The 24,462-nt window shown below is 42.0% G+C and overlaps 1 protein-coding gene across 1 annotated transcript in view; it reads left to right on the plus strand.

Moving 5' to 3' along the window:
* FRS2 (fibroblast growth factor receptor substrate 2) overlaps positions 1-19,773 on the plus strand; it is a 48,022-nt gene extending 28,249 nt beyond the window's left edge. Inside the window, exons 2-7 of the mRNA XM_056846256.1 lie at positions 6,947-7,047; positions 10,646-10,737; positions 11,244-11,430; positions 16,930-17,091; positions 18,050-18,213; positions 18,490-19,773. Of these exons, the coding sequence (XP_056702234.1) occupies positions 10,672-10,737; positions 11,244-11,430; positions 16,930-17,091; positions 18,050-18,213; positions 18,490-19,479 (1,569 nt within the window). The 5' untranslated portion in view covers positions 6,947-7,047; positions 10,646-10,671 and the 3' untranslated portion in view covers positions 19,480-19,773. The remainder of the gene's footprint in view (positions 1-6,946; positions 7,048-10,645; positions 10,738-11,243; positions 11,431-16,929; positions 17,092-18,049; positions 18,214-18,489) is intronic.
* The last annotated feature ends 4,689 nt before the right edge of the window (positions 19,774-24,462 follow it).

Here is a 24,462-nt window from a genome sequence, read left to right on the forward strand (position 1 = left end):
ATGGCAAGGCCCAGGCATGGGGAGGAGCAATCCACTACCTGCAGGGAGGTTTTGCATCAGTAGCCCACCAAGGTTATTCTAGAGTTCACCAATCATCCCCCAGACCAGTTTATTGCTTCTCCCAGGTCCATCAAGGAGGGAAAGTATCTAAGAACACTGGCCAATAGAACCTGTTCCATCATGGGAGCAACGCTGAGGCATGTACTCCATCTTCTTCACTGTCCCCAAGAAGAATGGATTGTAGAGCCATTCTAGATTTAAAATATGTCAACAGGTCTGTAATACGAAACCCTGCGGTCCATCATGAAAGCACTAATGCCAGGGGTCTTCATGACATCAATAGACCTTACGGAAGCGTACCTGCACATTCCGATTCTTAAAGGACATTGCAAGTTCCTTTGATTCTCCTATATGGACCATCATTTTCAATCCAGAGCTCTTCCCTTCGATTTCACATTGGCGTCGAGGGTGTGAAAGTGGCCCAGATGCTCCACTTCATTGAACGGAGTTGTGTTTTGTTCATTCCTTTGCGCTCTTGTTATTGATGTATGTATGTTACATCCTTCCTGTCTTAATTCTAGCTCTGGAAGTAATCAAATTGAGCTTCAGGGGTTTTCCCATGCTGAGAGAGGAAGTGGGAAAAAGAGATCCTCCCTCCCTGAGCAGTGGGCGGGAATAACCCAACCTATAAGATGCCCTCTTTACCTCAGAGAAGAAGGAACCCTCTTGGTGAGTAACCAAGGTTCTGTTTCCCTTTACATCCCAGCAGCAAAAAGGGTGTGTGTGTGTGGGTTTTTTTTTTTTACTGTGGGGACAGTTCAGGGAAAATGACTGCCTTGTCAGAGGGACCAGAAAAATCTCAACTTCCCCACCTAAATAGCAGCCACCCAGGCTTTGCTGCAGTGTTTCCCAAAACTCTGCAGCAAAGTAGCTTGGAAGGGATTGAAGAAAAGCCAGAGAAACGTCAGGAGGTGCACAAATGCACCATGATGCTGTGGAGAAATGGGTGGGGGGAACCCACTTCCCAGTAGCATTGAACCTGGGGCAAATAGCCCATGTGAAAATGGCCTTGTAAAAAGGAATAGGCAAATTATTGGAAGATAAAGCTATGAGTGACTGTTGACCATGGTAGTTAAATGAAGTCTTGATACTTAAGGACTGCATACCTTTAATTACCGTATTTTTTGCTCCATAGGACGCACCTTTCCATAAGACGCAAAAATCTTGTTTTCCTCCTCTAAAAACTTGTCTTATGGAGCGAGTGCTGGCTGGGCGGGTGCGCGTCGGGACGGCGCAAGCCGGCGTTCTCCACCCCGACGGCCAGCTGGGAGGCGGGCGGGGCCGCACAGAGCGAGCCGGCACACGCGCCCAGCCGGCTCTGTGCGGCCCCGCCCGCCTCCCAGCTGGCCGTCGGGGCAGGAAACGTCGGCTCGCACCGTCCGGACGCGCACGCGCCCAGCCGGCTCTGTGCGCCCCGCCCACCTCCCAGTGTGAGCCGGCGCTGCCCCAACAGCCAGCTGGGAGGCGGGCGGGGCGCACAGAGCCAGCGGGGCGTGTGCGTGTCGGGACGGCACGAGCCGGTGTTCCCCGCCTGGACGGCCAGCTGGGAGGCTGACGGGGCCGCACAGAGCCAGCTGGGCGCGTGTGCCGGCTCGCTCTGTGCAGCCCCGCCCACCTCCCAGCAGGCCGTCGGGGCGGGGAACGCTGGCTCGCGCCGTCCCGACGTGCACGCTCCCAGCCGGCATTCGCTCCATAAGACGCACGGACATTTTCCCTCACTTTTGAGGAGGAAAAAAGTGCGTCTTATGGAGCGAAAAATACGGTACTAGACAAACAGATGGTACTAAGAGAATTTTGATCTGATTCAGCAAGTCAGTTATGGCACTGGTAGGGCAGAAAAAACTACTTCCAGTCTTTAGCAGCCCTAGCAACCAGTTGCCTGGGATTTTTCAGCTTTGTGGAATACTTTTGAATATGAACCAAAATTATCACTCAATTGCATGTAATTCAGGGGTAGCCAAGAGAATTGTAAAATGAAAGTTTGCACACTAATTTGCTTCATGTAAATCTTGCAGTAATTTAGCTGGAAAATTGCTGAGACTTAAAAAAATTAAGGGAAGTACCAGGAAAGTATTAACCATGCTAGGCTAGAATCTCTGAAGTCCAGTAATTATATAGCACTTTGAGTTTAGTCAGCAACCAGCAATGCTCAGTTCAATATATTTGCCCACTTACATATCTGCCTCATCAGTACCGTATTACACTTGTCCAAATTCCTCTTCAAACTGGTATGCACTGATAGGCAACGTAACATCACTAGTCTGTGTATGTTTATGTTACATGTGGAGTGTTGTGCATGCACTAGGATTTGGGATGGAACCAGGACCTTGACAATGAGCTTGACTTAGATTCTGGAAGCTCTTAACACTAGGCATGATTTCCTCCTGCCAGTTTAAGACAGCCCTGACCTGGATAGCCCTAGGCTAGCCTGATCTCATCAGATTCTCAGAAGCTAAGCAGAGTTGACCCTGGCAAGTGTTTGGATGGCAGAACTCCAAGGAATATTAGGGTCGTGATGGAGAGGTAGGCAATGGCAGACCACCTCTGAAGTCTCTTGCCTTGAAAACCCTTTGAGATCGCCATAAGTCATCTGTGACTTGATGGTAAAAAAAAAACCCTTAAGACAGTAGAATTCTTTCACATTGTCAACCCAGTAAGAATATTGATACCAGTTTTATTACCATAAAGCTTGCTCTTCTGTTTGATCCTATAATGTATGTGGCTACACATTCTCAAGGTATTACAACTTCAAGAAGCAAGACGTTATTTAATGGAAGCTGAAATTTCTCTTTTTAAATAAAATTCGGAGTCTCTTCACCAAAAGATGGCATGTTGTCCAGTGGCTGCACTTAAATCATGAACTGTCAGTTGTAGTCCTCAGACACCATGTTGACAGTCTTTTTTGGACAGTTAACTGTATCATTTCAGCAAGACTTCTTCCTAATACCCACCATTCCATGTTTTTATTATCACTTTACTGTACCCATGGGTCAGGAATGACCCGGTGCTTGCACAGGGGACCTTTATCTTTTTACTGTATACAACACACATTACAACAGAGCAGGGTTTAAAAGCTCCTCCCACTCTAAATAGAATGTGGACCTATTGAGGACCCAAAAGGAATAATAGGAAAGAGGGATAATTTGGAAATCCCTGCTCCAGTATCTTCTCAAGCATTCTATGAGCTTTCAAGGACTTGAACAGACTGGTGATCTTCCTCACTTAGAGAGCCAGCATGGTGTAAGTGGTTAGGAGCAGTGGACTCTAATCTGGCAAACTGGGTTTGATTTTCCCCCCTTCCGCAAGAAGCCTGCTTGGCTAGTCACAGTTGTCTCCGAACTCTCTCAGCCTCACCTACCTCACAAGGTGTCTGTTGTGGGGAGAGGAAGGGAAGAAGATTTTAAGCCAGTTTGAGTCTCCTTAAAGGTAGAGAAAACCAGATTATAAAAACCAACTCTTCTTCCTCCTCTAACTGCTGCTACCTGTTGTCTATCCCTTTTGGAGGGTAATTTAGTTCTAATCAGATTTTTTTGGTTTTGGTTAATTTTCAAAGTCATGTTTCTGTGGATACTTGGGAAGTCCCTGCAGTATGTTGTGGCCCTCATTTTGTCTCTGGGTGCCCTGCTTTTGCTGCATTTGCCATCTGTACAGGGATGAGTCAGTTCACTGTTTGATTACCGTGATTCTTACTTTGAAAAAAAGACACCAGTTTTATTTATTTATTTTTCTATTTATTTGTATTTATTTATTTAGAATATTTCTGTGCCACCTCTTCAGAAGCCTGCTCAAGGTAGCTTAGAGTTAAAAACCACAATATAAAAAAAACAAACCATTTAAAAACACACAAAACGTTTTCAAATAACATTCCCGGTTTTATAATGGAGATGAAATGGTGCTAGCTTTAAAATTGGTATTGTTTCCTAAATGACTGTCTAGGGAACACAGTTTCTAGCTTTGACATCTTCTATGTCTAGTTCAAGTCTGAGAGAAATCATTAGATGATTTACAACTTGTGGTTCAAGATTGCCCCTATGCTGATTTCATTTGTAGAGTATAGCAGTAGATACAGGAATTCCTCAAATCTGAGGACTTTAATATCGAGGGATACACTGCAGAAGCATATGCAGTTTTCAGTCTGTCTTATTACTCTGTTCATCCATGAACATTTACTTTAGTTGCTGTTAAAATCTGTGATCACTGTCTCTGCTGTTGTTACCCCATAACTTTTGTATGCTGTGCAACAGATGAAGCTGAATAGTTTGTTTCCACAAATCTTTAGAAGAAGTCGGCAATGAAAATTAGATTTTGCTGTGAAGTTTCATTTCAGTCTCAGAGGGCAACAAAAAATTAGATATTCTTCTGTATGGAATGCTCTTTAAGACTGTGCTCTAGAGTAGAGAGGTAGGATGTGTGAGCTGTGTAAAAAACAATCAGAACTGTATGTGTAAGCTTAGAGAATACCAGTTGAGCCTTCCCAGTGCAATTTAATTATGCAAGATGAAAGAAATGCCCACTGGCAGTGAATTTTTTACTTTAAGAAAAAGTAATGCTTTAAGCAAGAGATATAATTAAGCAGTTTTCCAAACAAGACATTTCTTAGTCATAACAGTGACTGTATAATAAGAGACAGGTTCTGATCTTATTAATTCAACACACATGGGCTGTGTTAATTTATATGTTCTACAGACTTCAGTAGAGCTACTCAGTTTTCACTTGCGTGACACTGAGAAGAACTGACCCATGCATTTGTTTAAAAAGAAACAGACTAGATTGCACAAATGAAGGTGGGGCTCAATAACTGACACTGATGCAGAAATAAAAATGTTCAACAGAGCTCTGGTTGACCATTCGTGATTCCTAGCTTTCTTGGAGACACCACGAAAGGGGGCTGCTGTTTGCATGAAAAACTAGACTTGTATTATCAAAAGGCTTTCATTTTGTCGGAGCATACTGTTTCACCCACAGGAGTTTAAGGGCTGTGTAGTGGTATGACATAAGTTGCCTTTAAAGTGTTTAGTCTAAGGGACTTTTTGCCTTCTCTAAAAAATATATTGTCCTCTAGAGTGAATGTGTGCACGTAATATATAATAGGACACTGGCCTGCTGCGACATTAACTTCTATGTGTAGATACAAATACATGCACAGTTAACTGCTATTTGAAAGGAACAAGGGTCTGTTCAGCAGATTCTTGATGTTTAAAATCCAACAAGTAAACAAAGCAGTTTTAACAACAAATGTACTGTGTCTGTCAGCTTATTAACGTGAGGAATTGATCACTTGCTCCAGGTTTGTCCATTTTCCTATTCCTTCCCTCCAGTCTTCTTACCTGTATCTGCCACCACTTCTTCCTTTGCACATGGAGGCTCCCACCTCCACAGAAAAATAGTAGTCAAATTATGTTCACCCCACAGGATAATATGTATAAATATGGGGTGGATCCAGCCATCCTCCCAGGAGCTTTGTTCAAACTTTGTTCAGTGGAGTGATTGGATGGGGTACAGCTAGATTCGATTCCAGTGGCCTCTTGGAGACGAACAAGACTTTGGGAGTCAAAGCTCCCTTCGTCAGAGACTGGATTGCATGGGGTAGGATCTGCATCACAGGTTTATGATGCTGCTTCCTTTGAGCCTGGGGAAGTGGCAGCAGCAATCACTGTGCTACTCTGAGTCAACATACTTGCACATATCCATTTTTTACGTGATGTGAAGAGATTATAGGAGGGGTGTGCACCAAAAAATTTTCCAGTACTTTTTGGGTTCAAGTTTATTAAACCTGGAAATTTTCAAAAAATCTTGGAAAACCCAGATTAAAAAAAAAATTCAGGTTAATAAACTCGAACCCGGAAAATACCACGGGGACACTAAACTGAAGGCTGGACTCGCTGCGAGTGAGCCCAGCCTTCAGTTTAGCCACCCTGCTGCAATAAGAAGATGGGCATTCCAATCCTCACTGCCTGTGGGCTCTGACCAGCAAGTAGCGTTGACAGACTCCATGGAGCCTGCGGGGAGCTGGGATATGAACTCGCCTGCCTTCCTCTCCATGCTACTTGCTGGATTGAGCCTCCACATGGAGGCCTGACCCAACAAGCAGCATGGATAGGGGGATTCCTATCCATGCTACCCACCTTCTCTGAAGTCTGGAGAAGGTGGGTGGCATGGATGTGCCCCCCATCTGAACTCCCAAAAAATTATTTTTCAGGGTTTTAAAAAATTCAGCCTATCAATATGCACACCCCGTAATAGATCAGCCACGTGTGTAAACTTAAATTAGTTTAGCTATTATGTTTAACATTCTGTTGTTCATACTGATACTATATTGTTTTGTTCAACTGATTGTCAAACATGTCTTGTACATTTTTAATGGAGAGGTGATAAATGCACGTTTTAAATAAATAAATAAAACTATTTGATGTGCCACAGCCACACAATCAAGGCTTGCATACAGTGTGGAGCTGGCGACCTGTGTGATTTGGCTCCTTTAGTTGCCTCCTCCAATTCTTGTCTGGTGGGAGCTGCTATCTGCTTCAGGCAAGTAGCAAATAACAAACCTAGCAGAATACTAAAATGTAAAGAACAGCCAGAATATATCTTCTCTATGGAATAAGCATTTGATTATGAAATGTGCTAGTTGGGGAAAAATCTGTCGCAGCTGCGAATGTCCTGTGCCCACATTGTATTGATCTGTCTGTTCTTGCTTATTTACATAAAGGGAGGTCAGGCACCACCCTCAAATAAACAACAGTCTTTATTGGTAGGCAACACCTCAGTGGCCAACATAGGCTTGCTCACTTACCTATGTCAACATCTCTTTATCCTGTTTTAGCTTCACAGCCAGTTTCATGCTTAAAATACTTTAAGCCACTAATTTTTAAATCTTGGTTTCTAGGTCAAGTGGCAGTTTGGGGAGAAGAACAACATGATGTTTTGAAGTATGACAGAAGTACTGATGCTGCATCAGAGGCTAGGAATATTAATGGCCAAATCTAGGTGAGTTTCACTTTAGGCAGGTGTTCTTTGCTTGTTTCTAAAATATTTTCTTGAATCGAAGGATAGCTATAATATCAGGGTCATTAATTATGTTTTCTTCCTGAAAGTAGCTGGGGGGGAGGACCCTTGCACAGTTCATTTAGAGCTCCCTTTTAGATAATTATTTCCCTAGGGGAGAAAAGACTTTCTTGGGGATTCTTCTAGTGAAAGCCATCAGTGCCTGATAGTGTCATGTCACTATGTGGTGCTTTTAAGCTACTTACTTACCCTTCTATCAACCCGACCATGTAATAGTTTGGAAATGGGTAACCAGTGGGTTGGAACCATCAGTAAATTTCTGTTAACAGAAAAATGGGGGCAATTTTTTGCCAATTCTCCCACCGCAGATCACCAGATTGCCCCTGATGCTGCTCCTTAAGATCCCCTGGCCTCTAGAGGACACGATTACTCTTGTGTACCATCTCCCCTTCCTTCCATGAAGCCAAACATTGTCCCTTGGTTTAGGATGATAAAACAGTTGACAGATGGTTAGAACACAAGTGGAAGAAAACGCAAAGCAAATGTGACCGAACACAAATGAAAGTGCATTATCCTGCCTGCTTTGTGGGGTGATGGCAAAACAGCAAGTGCACTTCTTTGCCACCATTGCATCTGCACAGTCCAGTCCAGCAGAGCTCTTCCAGGTTGTGATGGTACTCTTATTCCAGGCCCGGGTGATGTTGGCCTGGAAAATATATAAGACTCCTTTGCAATGCATTTTGTGGATAAATTGCTCACATCTGCAGTGACGTAGATTCGATTGTTGGTTCAGTTCAATGTCAAGATGCTACTGAAGCGCAGTCCAGTCATTGTATGGATAACTTTTTGTTTGAGGCCTGATGAAGTGAACAAACTGCTCAGAAGTGGTAGGCCACCCACTTCTAGGCTTGCCCCTTGCCACTCATGGCTAATAATATTGTGCCAGGCTGGGTTGAAAGAGTGAATCCAGGAGGCAATAAATGCTTTTCTGGGAGGGCATATATTTCCTACATCTTTGAATGAACCAGTTGTGAGGCCCCTCCAGAAGATGGTATATCTGGACCCAGATGACCTAAATAACTACTGGAAGGTGGCTAACGTTCCATTCTTGGGCAGGGTGCTCCATTTCAGCATGGATTCAGGCCTGGGTTTGGGACAGAAACAGCCTTGGTTTCTCTGACTGATGACCTTCCCCAGGAAACCGACGGAGCCAGCGTGGTGTAGTGGTTAAGAGTGGTGGTTTGAGAGCAGTGGACTCTGATCTGGAGGACCGGGTTTGATTCCCCAGTCCTCCACATGAGCGGCAGAGGCTAATCTGGTGAACTGGATTTGTTTCCCCACTCCTCCACATGAAGCCAGCTGGGTGACCTTGGGCTAGTCACACTCTCTCAGCCCCACCTACCTCACAGGGTGTCTGTTGTGGGGAGAGGAAGGGAAGGTGATTTGATCCTTCCTTCCTTAAGTGGTAGAGAAAGTTGGCATATAAAAACCAACTCCTCTTCTTCATCATCTCTTCTGATTCTTCTGGACCTCTCGTCCACTTTCAGTACTATCACCCATGGTATCCTTCTGCATAGATTACCGTATTTTTCGCTCCATAAGACGCACTTTTTTCCTCCTCAAAAGTGAGGGGAAATGTCCGTGCATCTTATGGAGTGAATGCCGGCTGGCCGTCGGGGCGGGGAACGCCGGCTCGCGCCGTCCCAACGCGCACGTGCCCCGCCGGCACTGTGCGCCCCGCCCACCTCCCAGCTGGCCGTCGGGGCAGGGAACGCCGGCTCACACCGTCAGATGCGCATGCGCCCAGCCGGCTCTGTGCACCCCACCAGCTGGGAGGTGGGGTGGGCGCACAGAACCGGCTGGGCGCATGCACGTCGGGACGGCGCGAGCCGGCGTTCCCCGTCCCGACAACCAGCTGGGAGGCGGGCGGGGCCGCACAGAGCCGGCAGGGCGCGTGCGCCGGCTCGCTCTGTGCGGCCCCGCCCGCCTCCCAGCTGGCCGTCGGGGCGGGGAACGCCAGCTCGCACTGTCCCGACGCGCACGAGCCCAGCCGGCATTCGCTCCATAAGACAAGTTTTTAGAGGAGGAAAACAAGATTTTTTCTTGTTTTCCTCCTCTAAAAACTATGGAAAGGTGTGTCCTATGGAGCGAAAAATACGGTAGTTGGAGGGGGGCTCTGTGCTAAGCTGGTTTTGCACTTACTTGACCAGCTAATTCCAGAAGGTGGTGCTGGGGTTCTACTGCTGAGCTCTGTGCTGAGTTCTACATGAAACTGCAGGTAGAGGTTATATAAGGCTTGAAATAATTGGTCACCAATATGCGAATGACACTAAACTTTAATTCTCCCTAACAACTGAGTGGGTCTGTGGCAGTTCTAATTAGGTACCTGGAGAAAGTAATGGGACTGAAATTTAATCCAGTCGAGATAGAATCTGTTCATGGATTATGAAGACAGTCTGTCTGGAAGAAGGTCCCCTGAAGGAGCAGGTTCATAACTTGGAGATGCTGCAAGGTTGGAGACTAAGATCTCTTCTGTGGCACTTAGCCCTTTTATTAGCATTGGCTGATATGCCAGCTATGGCTGTGCCTCAAAAAGTGTGATCTGGCTATGGTGATCCATGCTCTGATCACTCTTAAGTTGTATTACTGTAATATGCTGTACATTAGGTTGCCTTTGAAAATAGTCCAGAAACTTCATTTGGTATAAAATGTGACAGCCATGCTATTTGTCAGGCGTTGGTTACAGGGTTGTATCAGCCATGTGCTAAAAGATCTCCACTGGCTGTTTTACTGTTTCTGGGCACAATTCAAAGTACTGGTTCTCTCCTTTAAGCTACTAAATGGTTTAGGGTCAGGGTAGCTGAAGGACTGTCTCGCCCTGTACTGTCCAGCTCACCAGTTATGCCTCCCAAGCTCTGCTCTCTGTTTCCCTGCCTTGAGAGGGGAGGTGGGTTGCAGTACAGAGGGCATTTTCAGTTGCAGTACTTTGCCTTTGGAATGCCCTCCCACTTGAGACTCTCCTGGCCCCCACCTTACCATCTTTTAGGTGCCAGGCCAAAACATTTCTTGTTACCCAGGCTTTTAATTATCTTTCCAGCTGACTTATGGTCTGCTTCTGATCTGAGGTCTGTTTTATGGATAGTTTTGTTCTGTTCTTATGTCCCTGAGCTTGTTTTAATGGGTTGTTTGTTTCTATGTTGGTAATTTATTTTAACTGCAAGCTCTGTTCCTTAATAAATAAATAAGTATTGGCCAGCAGTTGGAGTGGCAAGCAAGTCCTGTTCCACTGACAGAAATCCCTTCCACTGAAAGAAATTACCTCTGGATCCAACCCATTATTCATTCTACAATCATTCAGTTTACTCTGAACATTAAAAAAAATGTGTTTAAACAGCTAAATTTAATTTGTCATAAAGTGTAAGTCAGTACAACAAAAATTTAAGTAACAGCTCTTTTGTTTGTAAACTCCACATTGCTGCGTAATTCTGCCTTTGCCATTTTTATTTTTAATATTAAACTGCTATTTGCACAGATCATTTTCATCACTTTCTTAGAATTGTTTTCTTTGCTTTGGCTGTAGCAATCACATGGTCTTCTGAAAAAGTCATGGGTAGCTGTTGTAGCTGTCCAGATAAAGAAAATGTCCCAGATAACCATCGGAACAAATTCAAGGTAAAATTCTGTGTAGGATTTTGTTGCTTTGATGGTCTCAGTTCTGTTTTGCAATGGCAGGGAAGAAGAATGCTAAGGATTTATAGGGATTTCCATGGTAGATTTCAGTTTTCTTCTGTAGTATATGTGGCCTGTACACTCATGGACACTATAGAGAGAAAATAAAATCCGCCGATACTGCTTTACCACAGTTTTAAAACAGAGCCGTGATGCCATTTAAGAACATAAGAAAGGCCCTGCTGGATCAGACCAAGGCCCATCAAGTCCAGCAGTCTGTTCACACAGTGGCCATTTCATGAACAGTGATAAATTATATGGATAACTTTCTCCTCTCTGTCTCCAGGAATAGTGCTGATACTTCAGTTAAAAACCTTTGTACAGTTGAATTTCATAGGATACATGGTTTTAGTTAACTACTTTTAAGTAACTGCGAAATGATTGACCTTTAAATATTTACCTTTAAATATGCAAGCAGTTAATGCTGTGTTTTTTTGAATATTTTATAGGTTATTAATGTGGATGATGATGGTAATGAATTGGGTTCTGGTATAATGGAACTTACTGACACAGAACTAATCTTGTATACCCGTAAACGAGATTCTGTCAAGTGGCATTACCTTTGTCTGCGCCGGTATGGCTATGATTCCAACCTGTTCTCTTTTGAAAGTGGCCGAAGATGTCAAACTGGACCAGGTATGTATGAAGCCTCTCATATCATAAATCTGTAAGCGAAATTCTAGTGCAAAGAAAGAGTTTATTGGCTGTGTTTGTTCTGTTTTAGAGGACTTAAAATAGCCTAATTTATAAGATCCATCTACCTATAAGTTATAAGCAATGTAAATTTTCTGATTAAAATTAAGTTCATGAAATTTAGCCTAGTTCTTGTATTTCTGAAAGGGATCTTGTAACAGTGAAGGTTTATTGAAATAATCAAATAGAAAGCCTACAGTGCTGAATTCTCATTTGGTAATTCTATTGAAATGCTGACTAGTGTTTATTATAGCACATGTTTTAGTGGCCTAGAACAGGGGTCGGCAAACTCATTAGTCAAAAGAGCCAAATATCAACAGTACAACAATTGAGATTTCTTTTGAGAGCCAAATTATTTAAACTATATAGGTAGGTACACTGTTTATTAACTTAATAAACTTTAATTAAAGTTTTAAGTCTTAATTAAACTATAGTCACACTGAATAAAACTTGATATCATACTTAATGTGTGTGTGTGTGTGTGTAAAGTGCCGTCAAGTCGCAGCCGACTTATGGCTACCCCTTTTTGGGGTTTTCATGGCAACAGACTAACAGAGGTGGTTTGCCAGTGCCTTCCTCTGCACAGCAACCCTGGTATTCCTTGGTGGTCTCCCATCCAAATACTAACCAGAGCTGACCCTGCTTAGCTTCTGAGATCTGACGAGATCAGGCTAGCCTGGGCCATCCAGGTCAGGGCATCATACTTAATAGTGATCTTATTTATTGATAAAAATTAAATTGTAAGTCCCTGCCATTTCCCCCTCCCCGTCCGGAGTCCTCGTCTGGAGGCGTGGTCTACCGCCATAAAAGCCTATTGGTGGACCCGGCCTCCGGCTGAGTCCCATTGGGAGGCCAGGTCTACCCATTGGCTTTCTTGACAGTAGACCTTGTCTCCGGAGGCCCATAGAAGCCAATTGGTAGACCTGGCCTCTGAAGGGGGACTTTTCCCCCCTCCTCGGAGTCCAGGTCTACCGCCAAGAAAGCCAGTGGGTAGACATGGCCTCCCAATGGGACTCAGCCGGAGGCCAGGTCTACCAAAGGAAGCCCGCCCTGCCCAACAGCTGATAGGTGGGGGGGGGCCCAGGAACCTCCGAGCCGCCCACCCAGCAATCGCGCGGCTAGAGGGGAGGCTTTAGCCTCCCAACCATTGAGGGCAAGGGAAAGGGGGACCCGGCCATTCTCCACGGCGGGGGTGGGGGCAGACAGCACGCCCGCTCTCGCTCTCTCTCAGGCTCACCAGCTCTGCAGCCCGGCTGCCGGCGCGAGCAGGCGCAAGAGCAGGGGCTCTGAACTAAGTTCGGAGAGCCGCACTCAATGGGCCAAAGAGCCGCATGCGGCTCTAGAGCCGCAGTTTTGAGACCTCTGGCCTAGAAGAATACACACAATGCATGAAAAAGATCTGCTCAGGGTTATACAAAGAGCTTATAGTATCTTAGTAGAATTCTTGGTCTTGAGTAACTGACTGCCATGCCATCCTTTTGTAACTCTGCATTGTTTTGCACTATGTAAGGTGTTGTCTAGATGTCCTCTCTCTTCAAGGGAGTTGGGGAAAAATGGACAGTTTTCCCAATGAAGGGAGATAAATGGTGGGTTCCTCCAAGGATCTGTTTTGGTGGCAGCACCATTTAACCCACTCCCAGTTGATTTGGAATTCTGTGTGAGTAGTGAAGTGGCCAGGTTTAGAGATTATGTTACATTTTTCAAGATGGTGAAAACACATGAAGACAGTGAAGAGCTCCTGTATGATTGCTTCAAACTGAATAAATAGACATTGTAAAAGTGGCAAATAAAAACCAATGCATAGTGGAGCAGAAAACTAACCTCACACTTACACTGGTGAGGATTGACCTGGCCATGATTATCCAGCTGTTAGGTTATGAAGAATAGTTCAATCAAATTATCAGCTCAGTGTACAGACAGTGAAAAGGTCAGTCTCCTGCATCAGTGGTTGTTGAAAGGAATTTGAAAATAAAATTAGCATTATTGTATAGGGGCAGCCATTTTGGTATTCATATACTTGGTACAGTACTGTTAGCTTCATCTTAGAAAGGATATTATTAAATGGGAAAAGCAAATACAGAAATGGCAATCCAGAACTATCAAAAACCTATAGGAGTCTATAGTCTTGTGACACCTTAAAGACAAATACATACACTTTGAGGGACTAGAGACCACTTGTCCATATATGCTTATGCTTCTGACAAACTGGGCTGTTCATGAAGTCTTGTGAAATTTAGAATAACAATGTGTTGATCTTTAAGGTGTCATGCTCCTGTTTTGTGTTTGCTGCGGCAGATTAAAATGGCTGATCAACAGGCTGGAACACCTTCTCAGCATGGAATGGCTAACGTGTTTAGCGGCCATTTGTTTAGATAGCTTTAAAAGAACATAAGATGAATGAATGATTGGTCTATTAGAAGCTGTTAGCCATAATGGCTAAATAGAATCTCTGTCTTCAGGGGCAGTAGGCCTATAAATGCCATTTGATGGGGGTGGGGGAGAAGGAGCAGCCCTGAAGAACAGCAGTAGTCTTCATGCCCTGCTTGTTGGCTTTCCTGACTCACCTAACTGGTTGGAAACAAGATGCCAGACTCTTTGTCTGATCCATGTTATTTATTTACTTTATTTATAGTCTACCTTTCTTGCTGAGACTCAAGGTGGATTAGAAAATTTAAAGACAGTGCAACAGGACAGTATAAGTCACAGTAAACAATGGAATAAAATTGGGTTAGAGAACTGGAAAACAATGCAATGAAATAGTATATGACATGGTATATCATAAGCAATCCAAAAATTGGATTACAGACATCAGCAAACAATACAGTGAACAGTGCCATAAAGTATTTCCGTAGTCTCTCTGTAAAAAAAGGAAAGAAGTCATCCTGAACAGTTCTATTTTATTACTGTCTTATTGTCTTTATAAAAATACCCTCATGAACAAATCAGTTTTACACATTCTGCAGACCTATAGAAGTGTAGGAGCCTTCCTGATCATGTCATGCAGGCCGTTTTTACAAAAGGGGAGCTACCACAGAGAATGCTCAGGTAGATGCTGCTGCTGATATGCATTTACTGGCTGGGACTTTTAGAAGACTTTGTTAAGATGAGCATAGGTGTTGCAGTGGAGGATATTAGAAAATTGCTTTTATAACCTTTCTCCAATATTCTTGTGTGGGTAATGCCGAATGTACACACTTTATAACCTTAAAAATGTAATAACATTATTGATGACATTTTTGTGGCTGAAAAATGTCAGAATAAAGCTGTATCGAGAGGAATCTTTATCCAGTCCTTCAGTGACTCATTAGTTTTTTTACTTAATGTTTGAAAACAAGTGTGTATACTTGGAAGCATATACTTATCAGCATTTCAGATGTAATTTTTCCCCATAAAATGACTAAATGTGACTGAAATGTATGGCTTGTCTGGTATAATTACCAAATATTATCTTAATCTCCAGTCTTTTGTGTAAAGCTTTCCCTTCTGTGAGGTTTGTGTGTGTTGATTTACTTAAAAAAATAATATTATTAGGTACAATAGCTGCTGTTAGTCCAGTCTCCGCTACATGTCAGATGTGCATATTCAGCTCACCACAAGTAGCTGCAAAATGTCGTCTCTGCTGGTGGAGGTCAAATCAGAATCAATTTTCTTTAAACATGGAGTAGGCCTCCCTAAGGAGGTCACTAAGGAAGAAAGGGTGTTTGCCAAAAAAAGGCACAAATTCCTGTGAAAAGCCACAAAAGTTGCACTGATATTTTAGTCTGTATACAGTTGCAATTAAACATTCTGCACATTTCAATTCTGCCTCACTCACTCTGAGGAGATACAAAGAATTGCTAGGGAGTTGTTGAGCACCTTTCCAATCAGTTCAGTATACACATTGTTTCCTTTTTCACAATGTGGGGTTCATTAATACTGTTGGATACAAATCTAGTTTTTCCTTTATGGGCTTTCTGTTCCCTAGGTCCAGGTACCTACAGCTGAGAAATCAGTGTGGCATCATAAACATGGGTGGAAGTCTGTTTCTTGGAATTTGCTTCTAACAAATTTATAGTATTATTAGTTGCCCTGTAGTTTAAAAGGCTTACATTTCTCCTGAATTGCTGTCTTAATTACCATGTGCTTTGTCTACCAAGATGGTGATTCTCAACTTGTGAAGAGACCTTTTTAATCATTCCCTAAAATTCACAGTAACAAGGGTATTTGTATGTGTTGTAGGACATATACTTGGTCCATGCTTGGCTAGTACTTAGCAAAAACTCTGCCCTAGTACTTACTCCATAATCCTCTGCAGTGTACATTGGTTTCAAGATAGACACTTGGGGGGTTCCTAAGATAAAATGGCTATGTGGACAGTGGTACCTTAGAGTAGAAAGGGTTGGAAAATGGTGCCATATGTTACAAAAGCTAGACATGAAAAACATGGGCCTTTTTATAGAATGACCAAGACTACAATCAACAGCCTCTTAATCTGAAGCATTAGCATATATTGAAATATCATATTTTAGGATAAGAGAATTGTGGACTGGCAGTATAGACCAAATGAAGCTGTAGGGTGATGAAGAATCACTGTGCTAAAATTAGGAATATTATAAATGTATGTATAAAACTGACCTAACTGCTACTTCCTAGAACATTCCTGTCATTACAATTGACAATTAGGCAATAAACTAGAATCAGAGGATTCTCGTTTATTGCCTATTTACTGCTTGCCCCTTTTCTGTGCTCCTGGTTGCATGGTCTGAAATAGAGTAGGTGCAGTAGTTCTAGCATGTTAGATAAGCTGAAGTTCAGCAAAGGCACACACACTTGTTAACAAGAATGTCAACTTTAACTTCATGCTTTCAATGGAAGAAAAATCCAAAGCTACAACTCCATGGGTTCTCTGTCGACGATGGTAAGTTGGTCTCCCTCTGCTGTTGAAAGGCAAAGTTGAACAATACTACAGGAGAATCTATGGTATTGGCTACTTTGTTGCTGTGTCTATCCACCAGACCAAAACCAAACTGGCTTGGTCTGTTTCACCCAGATCCGTTTTAGAATGCTTTATCCTAAACCCTTACATTAATCCGGGCCTACTCCCTGTGTCAAACCCTTCTTACTTACTTGTGCAGGAATTCTATGTCAACTTTTTTGGCTTTGTGTTGGTAATTGAGCAGAAACTTTAAAAGCATATCTTTGCTACACCAAAACTCTGTTCCTACACAGGCTACTGCTTACCAAGAAACTTTTCTTTCCTGAAGTGCATACCAAACACCCACTTTACCCTTTGTTTAAATGTGTGCATAAAGGTTTAAAAACTTTTTTTAAGGTTTAACTTTGTGGTTAATTTGATGCTCTTTCTTTCACAGGTATGCACTTAAAAGGACTCCAGCCATTTTTAAAATGGAAAATGTCCTTTTTCCTTATTAAAACTATCTAATGTATAATTTGTTGTTGTAGGAATATTTGCATTCAAGTGTGCCCGGGCTGAAGAATTATTTAACATGTTGCAAGAGATCATGCAGAATAACAGCATAAATGTGGTTGAAGAGCCGGTAGTAGAAAGGAACCAGCATCATCAAACAGAGATGGAAGTTCCCCGAACTCCCCGAACACCTACCAGTAAGTTTTTCTCCTGTTACCAGGTTTAATTTTGACCTGCTAAAGTCCAAACAAAATCTTACCTCATCAGTTTCCATTATTAATATTTCTTGTGAATTTTCCCATGTGTGGTGAAGACTCATACATAATGATATAGGAAAGAGGCTAGAGATATGAAGTCCCAGATAGGTGAAAAAAAGAAATAACAATGAGGGGACATCTCGCTCCTCCAATTCATCATCCCCCTACAGAAAGAAAAAATGAAAAATCTCTTTTGAAGTCACTGAAATGGTTTAAGGCATTATTATTAATTATAGTAGTATGATATCTGCTTGGAAAAATGTTATTTTGGGACGTTTTAATGAATTTTGTGGTGATCATGGAATCCTTGCTTTTTTAAGTCTGGATCAGGAGACGTTCATTAGTGACTGTGCAAATTTCTCTTGATTTCTTACCTTATTGTAATTTAGGAGATCATAGTGCACATGGGAAGTGAGAAGAAAACAAATAGTAATTTGGAAGTAAAAATGACGTTGAAAAGGTTCATTCCTCCAGGATTTTATGATGCTGGACTACCCTCTGTTAGAAAAAATAAGGGAGATTAAACTTAAATCTTACGTATTTTTTGTTTTAAAAATTTCAAATTTTGGTGCTGTATAGGATAACAGTGCATTTGCGTTTTAGCTTTACTGTGTAAAAGTATGATGCAGCCTTAATTAATCTTGATTCGGTGCAGAAGAAAGTACCTTTCAGGATAAAAATGTTCTGGGCTTTCTTATTTTCATTGTTCTCTGGAGATTGGATCCTGTGGTTCCCAACTGTTGAGTAAGGAGCCTTCCTACAGCACCTTTCTGTCTTCCCTTAATTTACCATCAAAACCTATAATGACCTAATGTTTAATATATGTTTTTATGAAACATTTTTCAAAGAAAAACAACATTTCATACCAATAGGATAACTTGGTTTTCTCTCTAATCAGCACCTGGATTGAGTGGTCAGAGTTTACCTAATGGGTATCCAAGATATCCCTCCTATGGAGATGCTTCATCCCATCCCTCCAGCAGGCACCCCTCTGTAGGGAGTGCACGTCTTCCTTCAGTAGGTGAAGAGTCAACACATCCTTTGCTCGTAGCAGAGGAGCAGGTAAGGAATGTTGAGCTTCAATTTTTTACGTTTTAATCGAATTCTTATGTTCATGGCCAGTGTTACCATGATACATATTTGTACTGAGTTTTACTCTTATGTTCTGTGGTGTGCTATGAAAATGGTTTCATGTGCAAGCATATGTACGTGTCAACATGGACTGCTTTAGGACATGACAAAATTATGTGGTCATTGGCCATGAGCAGTAAAGGGAGTAAGGCAAATCATAAGGAGTCGAGTGATACCACAGCTGACACTTCAATCTGTCCTTTGCAGGTCCATACATATGTGAATACCACTGGTGTACAGGAGGAAAGAAAAAACAGGCCGAGTGTGCGTACACCTCTGGAACGAAGGGTTTCTAATGCAGAATCAAGCAAGGCAAAGGAAGAAGAAAATTGTTCTGAGGACGGAGATGCCCAGGTTGTACTGGAACCTGAAGGAGTTAAATTTATTTTGGGCCCAACACCTGTCCAGAGACAATTAATGGAAAAAGAAAAACTGGAATCAAGTGGGAACAGTACTCAAGCTAGTGGGAACAGTACTGAGACTAGTGCGAGCAGCACTCAAGCTAGTGGGAGTAGTAACAGCGAATGGGACACTGGATACGACAGTGATGAACGTAAAGAAGCCTCTTCTGGTAATAAACTAGCATACGAAAATGTAAATAGATTGTCTATACCTAGCGCTCCAGGGCTCAGGAGAGGTCGTCTCATATCATCCAGTACCTCTGATACCCAGAATATCAACAATTCAGCTCAAAGGAGAACTGCGTTGCTGAATTATGAAAATTTGCCATCTTTGCCTCCTGTTTGGGAAGCCCACAAGCTAAGTAAAGAGGATGATGACAGTTTAGGACCAAAGACCCCTTCTCTGAATGGCTACCACAACAACTTAGATCCCATGCATAATTATGTCAATACAGAAAACGTAACAGTGCCATCAAGTGCTCACAAAGTAGAATATGCAAGACGGCGGGACTGTACCCCTACGGTCTTTAATTTTGATATTAGGCGTCCGAGTTCAGAACACAGGCAGCTCAACTATATACAGGTTGATCTGGAAGGTGGCAGTGACTCTGATAACCCTCAGACCCCCAAAACTCCTACCACTCCTCTTCCACAGACTCCAACTAGGCGCACAGAGCTGTATGCTGTGATAGACATTGAAAGAACAGCTGCTATGTCAAGCTTGCAGAAAGCACTGCCACGAGACGACGGTACTTCTCGGAAAACTAGACATAACAGTACTGACTTGCCTATGTGAGCCTGGAAAGCATTAGTTAAATTGTTTGCACCTTTGTGAAGTTTTTTTTTAAATGAATGAGTGCTCCATTTTGATTTTTAAATATCACCTTTCATAGATTCAATAGATTTTTTTCTTAATATTTCATGTGCTTGTTTAACGAAAGGGAATTTAAGGTAGAGTATTAAATAACACTTCTTCATTGTACATTTGTAGTAACAGCTTTTGGACAGCATTGCCATCTTTTATAGTGCCTATTTTATTGACTGAGAGTTGGATTAACGTGCCAATTTTGACAAACCGGTCATGTGCCTGAAGAACCTAAAGGCATGACTTTTTATGCCTCCTAAAACTTGCATTGTTAGCAGACAACTATAGTGTTTCATAGACTCACATCTTCCAGTTGAACATCCTGTGGCATAAATGAGAAATTATCTGGTCTTTTTTAATTGAATCAAAAAACAGTACAAATTCCTCTATTCAGAAGTCTCGGACTGAATTACTCTGGCAGAAACCAGAACTTTAGTTGATAGGAAAGAATTGACAGCAACTGTCATTCTCTAAAGCCCTCCAGATAGCTTGTCACAGTACTGAAGAGTGCAACTCTTTATAAAGCCAAGTAGTAAATTTAAAAAATTAATAGTGTATATGGTGCCATTTCTCAGAGTGACTGGCTTGAGAGGGAGAAAAACTGATGAAATCAGCAACATTTTAAACATACAAGGATCATTTAGCACAGTTTTAAACACTTCATGAATTAATGACCAGATGCACTTTAAAACCACCAACAATAAATGCAGCAGCTACTGTTTGAGGGACATATTCTGTTGCAGTTTGCATTTCAGAAATAGTCCATGCTGCAGTTTTGTTTCTTTGTCTCTATAAGATTGAAATGAGCAGTGATTAATGTGAAGCAGGTATCCAATCCAGAGGAAAATGGGATACATCTGGATAAATTCTACTTTTTGGCAAGTTGGCATGGCTGGCAAAAAAAAAATAGAGTTTGTACTGTGCTGAAGGGCTAGAAGTTCTTTAGCTGGAATCCAAAGTCTCATGTGCAATGTTCTGCATGTACAATGGGTGTTCTCTGTTTCCCACCCCTTTCTACCCCTTAAAGTTACTCCTGAAGATCAGGGTAATCGCCCAGGATATAGCACACATGACGCTGTAACCTTGGTTGATACTAAGAGTCTGATCAATGCATGGGTGGGAGATCTTTGGAATCCTATTTATACCGCCTGGAGTACCATGATGAAAGAAAGGTGGAATATTAAAGAAATAAAAATAAATAATTCCTTGCAACTGGAAGAAAAAACAAGCAATCCCTTGCCCTGCTCCCACGCATACATAAGGGGGAAAAATTTGCTCAGGTGTTGATCTCAGCCCATGTGCTTCTGCTAGACTATTTTTTGGCAATTTTGAGAAAAGAGCTTGTCACTGTTGGCATGTGAGACATCACAACAGTATTCCCTTTCATCAGAATTTGAAATCAGCCTTGTGTTAGGCCCACTACAGATTTTCAAGTGGCAGCTTCAAGTTTTTCTGTACACTTGTACAGATATTAAGAAAACATTTGTGATGTAGTTCACAATTACGTTGTATCTATAGTGAGATCCTTTAAGTTTTACTTTACTCTTCCTTTCCTCACTTTTCATTTGTGTGTCTGTACAGTGTCTAGATTGCAACTATTACTTTTGTATATAGCCTGTGTTCAAAATATTATGTGCATTTCATCTTGTTCAATTTCCACATTGCCATGGAAAAGCTTTTTGAGGGCCTGTTGGTAATATTGTCGCTAACAGGAAGATCTTTTTTATTGACTGCACAAGGAAAGACTAATTATCAGTAGTTGAGGTTAAGCAGTGCTGTGGCACCTTAAAAAATAACTGGTATGAGCTTTCATGCCTTGGTTTCTTCTAGAGGCAAATAATTACAGGTCAGTGACATAGTTTTAAAGCTGGATTTGAATACATCATGTGGTGTACTGAAGCATATTCTGTAAATAGCACTCTTGGCTTTTGTGAGACAGAGAGCCTGGTCCTCTTCCATCTGCATCAGCACATCTGTCCAGGATGCCAGTAAAAACTCCTTGCAGTGTTGCAATAATGTCCTCCTTTCTGAAGCTGGGCTGCTAGCAGTATCTTGAGCATCATGCTTGTTGGCACAGCAAGTCTTGATACCTGAGTAGCTGCTAACAGTACACAGAATCCCTGAAAAGAATATTTCTGTCAATGGCTTATACCTTTACTACTGCTGAATATTCCCTATACATCAAGCATCTGCTGATCTTTCCTGGTGTTCTGTTCAAAAATCCCTCAGTTTTATGATACAGCATGTAGGGCTGCTGGTTCAGCACAAGGCTCCAAATAACAAAGCCAAACTGAACCTTCAACTGTCAAGGAAGTACTAGGTATTGTAAATTATTGTGACCATGACCTGAATAGCTCAGGCTAGCCCAATCTTGTCAGATCTCAGAAGCTAAGAGGGGTCAGCCTTGGTTAGTATTTGGATGGGAGACTGTCAAGGAAGTCCAGGGTTGCTACATGGAGGCAGGTGATGGCAAACCACCTCTGAACTTCTTTTGCCTTGAAAACTCCACTAGGGGTTGCCGTAAGTTGGCTGCAACTTGACAGCAAATAAATAAATAATTTTAAATAATCTGGGATACATATCCTTGAGTACTGAATAAAACTATGTGCAGCAGATCCCCCCATTTTTAAGCTGTCTTTCTGCAGCAGTTGAGAAAAAACAAAATTGGAGAGCCTCCTAGAAAAGCTACTTTTCTATTCACTTGTAAACTTCTGGCCTTTGTTTCCATAATAGGTGACGAGCCTTTATACTGCCTGAACTTGCTCCCTGATCATATTATATAGAATACGTCAGATATACTGCTAACTATAATCTTTTGCAAGTAGAAATAATAAAAGGAATAGTCCATTGCCAAATATTGAGAGAACATTAAAACCCTATATTTTCTATCCATCTGTGGGGGAAGTTTGGGTATTAAAAAAAGAATGACCAAGGATGCAAGGGACTACTGACACTCAAACCAACAGCAAAGAAAATATCTTAAAAATACAAAAGTCTCTTCACCTGTACTATAGCAAGCTGTGCCATGACTGCCAATTCTCCGTGATGTTCAGGGCCAGGATCTTGCTTAAGTAAATGGATATTGCAAGTGTACACTAGAGTAGGCTAGGTAGGAGGATGTGGCTACCATTTTATTTATCTATGCAAATCCTCTGTTTCATTAGTTTCCCCAGGAAATGTCTTAACTTGTCTTTGCTTCTTTTGAACCTGAACACCACCTGTTTGCATGTATATTGGAAAGAAATAAGAATGGTTCTTTCCTTTCTGATTTTCGATTGGCTAAAGATGATTTCATAGCTTCTTCCCTGTCTTTTCAGTAGAATCAGATTATTTATCTAATTAGCTGCTATGAAATCACAAGTTACGCACTTTATTGGAGACTCATCAAAGCTGTGGCAAGAGGTTCATCATCTGCAGATCTAGGGCTCCTTTTACTTTGTCATTAGTATTAATATTTGCATTGGACTTGCAGATGTACATAGGAGGAAAGCACCAAATACTTTGAGGGGAAATAACCAGCATAAGGAAGAAATTCACAAAATCCTGTGAAAAAATGGCAATACTGTTCATCCATATGATGCCCTGAAAGAATGCATGCAGTCTCTCTGGCTCCTTTCTGTTATAACTTTAGTAGTCAGAGAATCTTTATTTCATTATCATAAAAAGGTAAAAATGTGTGCTAATATTTACTCATTTGAGGTCTTTATGATATAATTTTGTAGGTTTTTATAAAAAAGTATCAGAGCCTCTGTGACAGGTTATCACATTCACAAGAAAAAAACCTCATCAGGATTAATAACAGGGATATGCTATGCTATCCTGCAAGCCATCTGTATAAAATCATAGATATCATCCTCAGGGCTGTATTATGTTGCCAGCCCGAATCATATTACATCTTGCAAACATATCTGTATATTGATCTTACATTGTATGTTCTCTCAAAGAAAACTAGAACAGGGCAATTAGTAGCAGATTGGAAGAAGGGCTGAAATACATGCACGAAGCTGCCTTATACTGAATCAGACCGTTGGTCCATCACACTTAGTATTGTCTACTCAGGCTGGCAGTGGCTCTCCAGGGCCTCGGGCAGAGGTTCTTTCACATCACCTACTGCTTGGTCCTTTCAACTGGAGACACCAGGGACTGAACCTAGGACCTTCTGCATGCCAATCAGATGTTCTACAACTGAGCTGCATCCCCTCCCACAAATAAAATTAAATTATGCTACTGGAATCCTGTTCTTTCATTACAGGAAGTCCTACAGACCCCTGCTTCAGAGATTCATCAAGTATTGATATATTTCTAAACGTCTGCCACAAACGGGCTTTAAACAGGAAAAAAATGAGTTGGCACTGATGCTCAGGTTACCAGATTCTCTACTGGGTAATGCACAGCCTTACAATCCATCACCCAAACCGGGGGTGGGGGAAGGGGCCTTGTTGGCTTCAGTGACCTCATAAATTCAATTGAATAACATCCTAACAAAATGTGAAGATGATACTGCTTGCTGTTATAATTCTACAGTGAAGCTGAATAAACTGTCACATGAAAATGCAGAGGCTAAACTGGGGTAGTATCTAGGCTTGGCAATGTCTAGGTGGGGTCTGGGGAGCCCCTGGAATTAAAACTTATCTCTAAACTACAAAGATCAGTTCCCCTGGAGAAAATGCCTGGTTTGGAAGGTGGACTCCATGATGTTATACTCTGCCCTCCCCAAGCTCCACCCCAAATCACTAGGAATTTCCCAACCCGGAGCTGGCCACCCTGGTAGTATCACTGGAGGGCAGATTACTTTGGAACAAACTACAGCAAAGGCTGTGTTTGCTTCACTAATATTTTTTCACAGTGTGTCACTGATACTTGTGCAGAGAAGAGAGCGTGGTTTTCTTGCACAAAATCATACATTTGAAAAGG

This window comes from Euleptes europaea, chromosome 3 (genome assembly GCF_029931775.1).
Source record: "Euleptes europaea isolate rEulEur1 chromosome 3, rEulEur1.hap1, whole genome shotgun sequence".
Lineage (NCBI taxonomy): Eukaryota > Metazoa > Chordata > Lepidosauria > Squamata > Sphaerodactylidae > Euleptes > Euleptes europaea.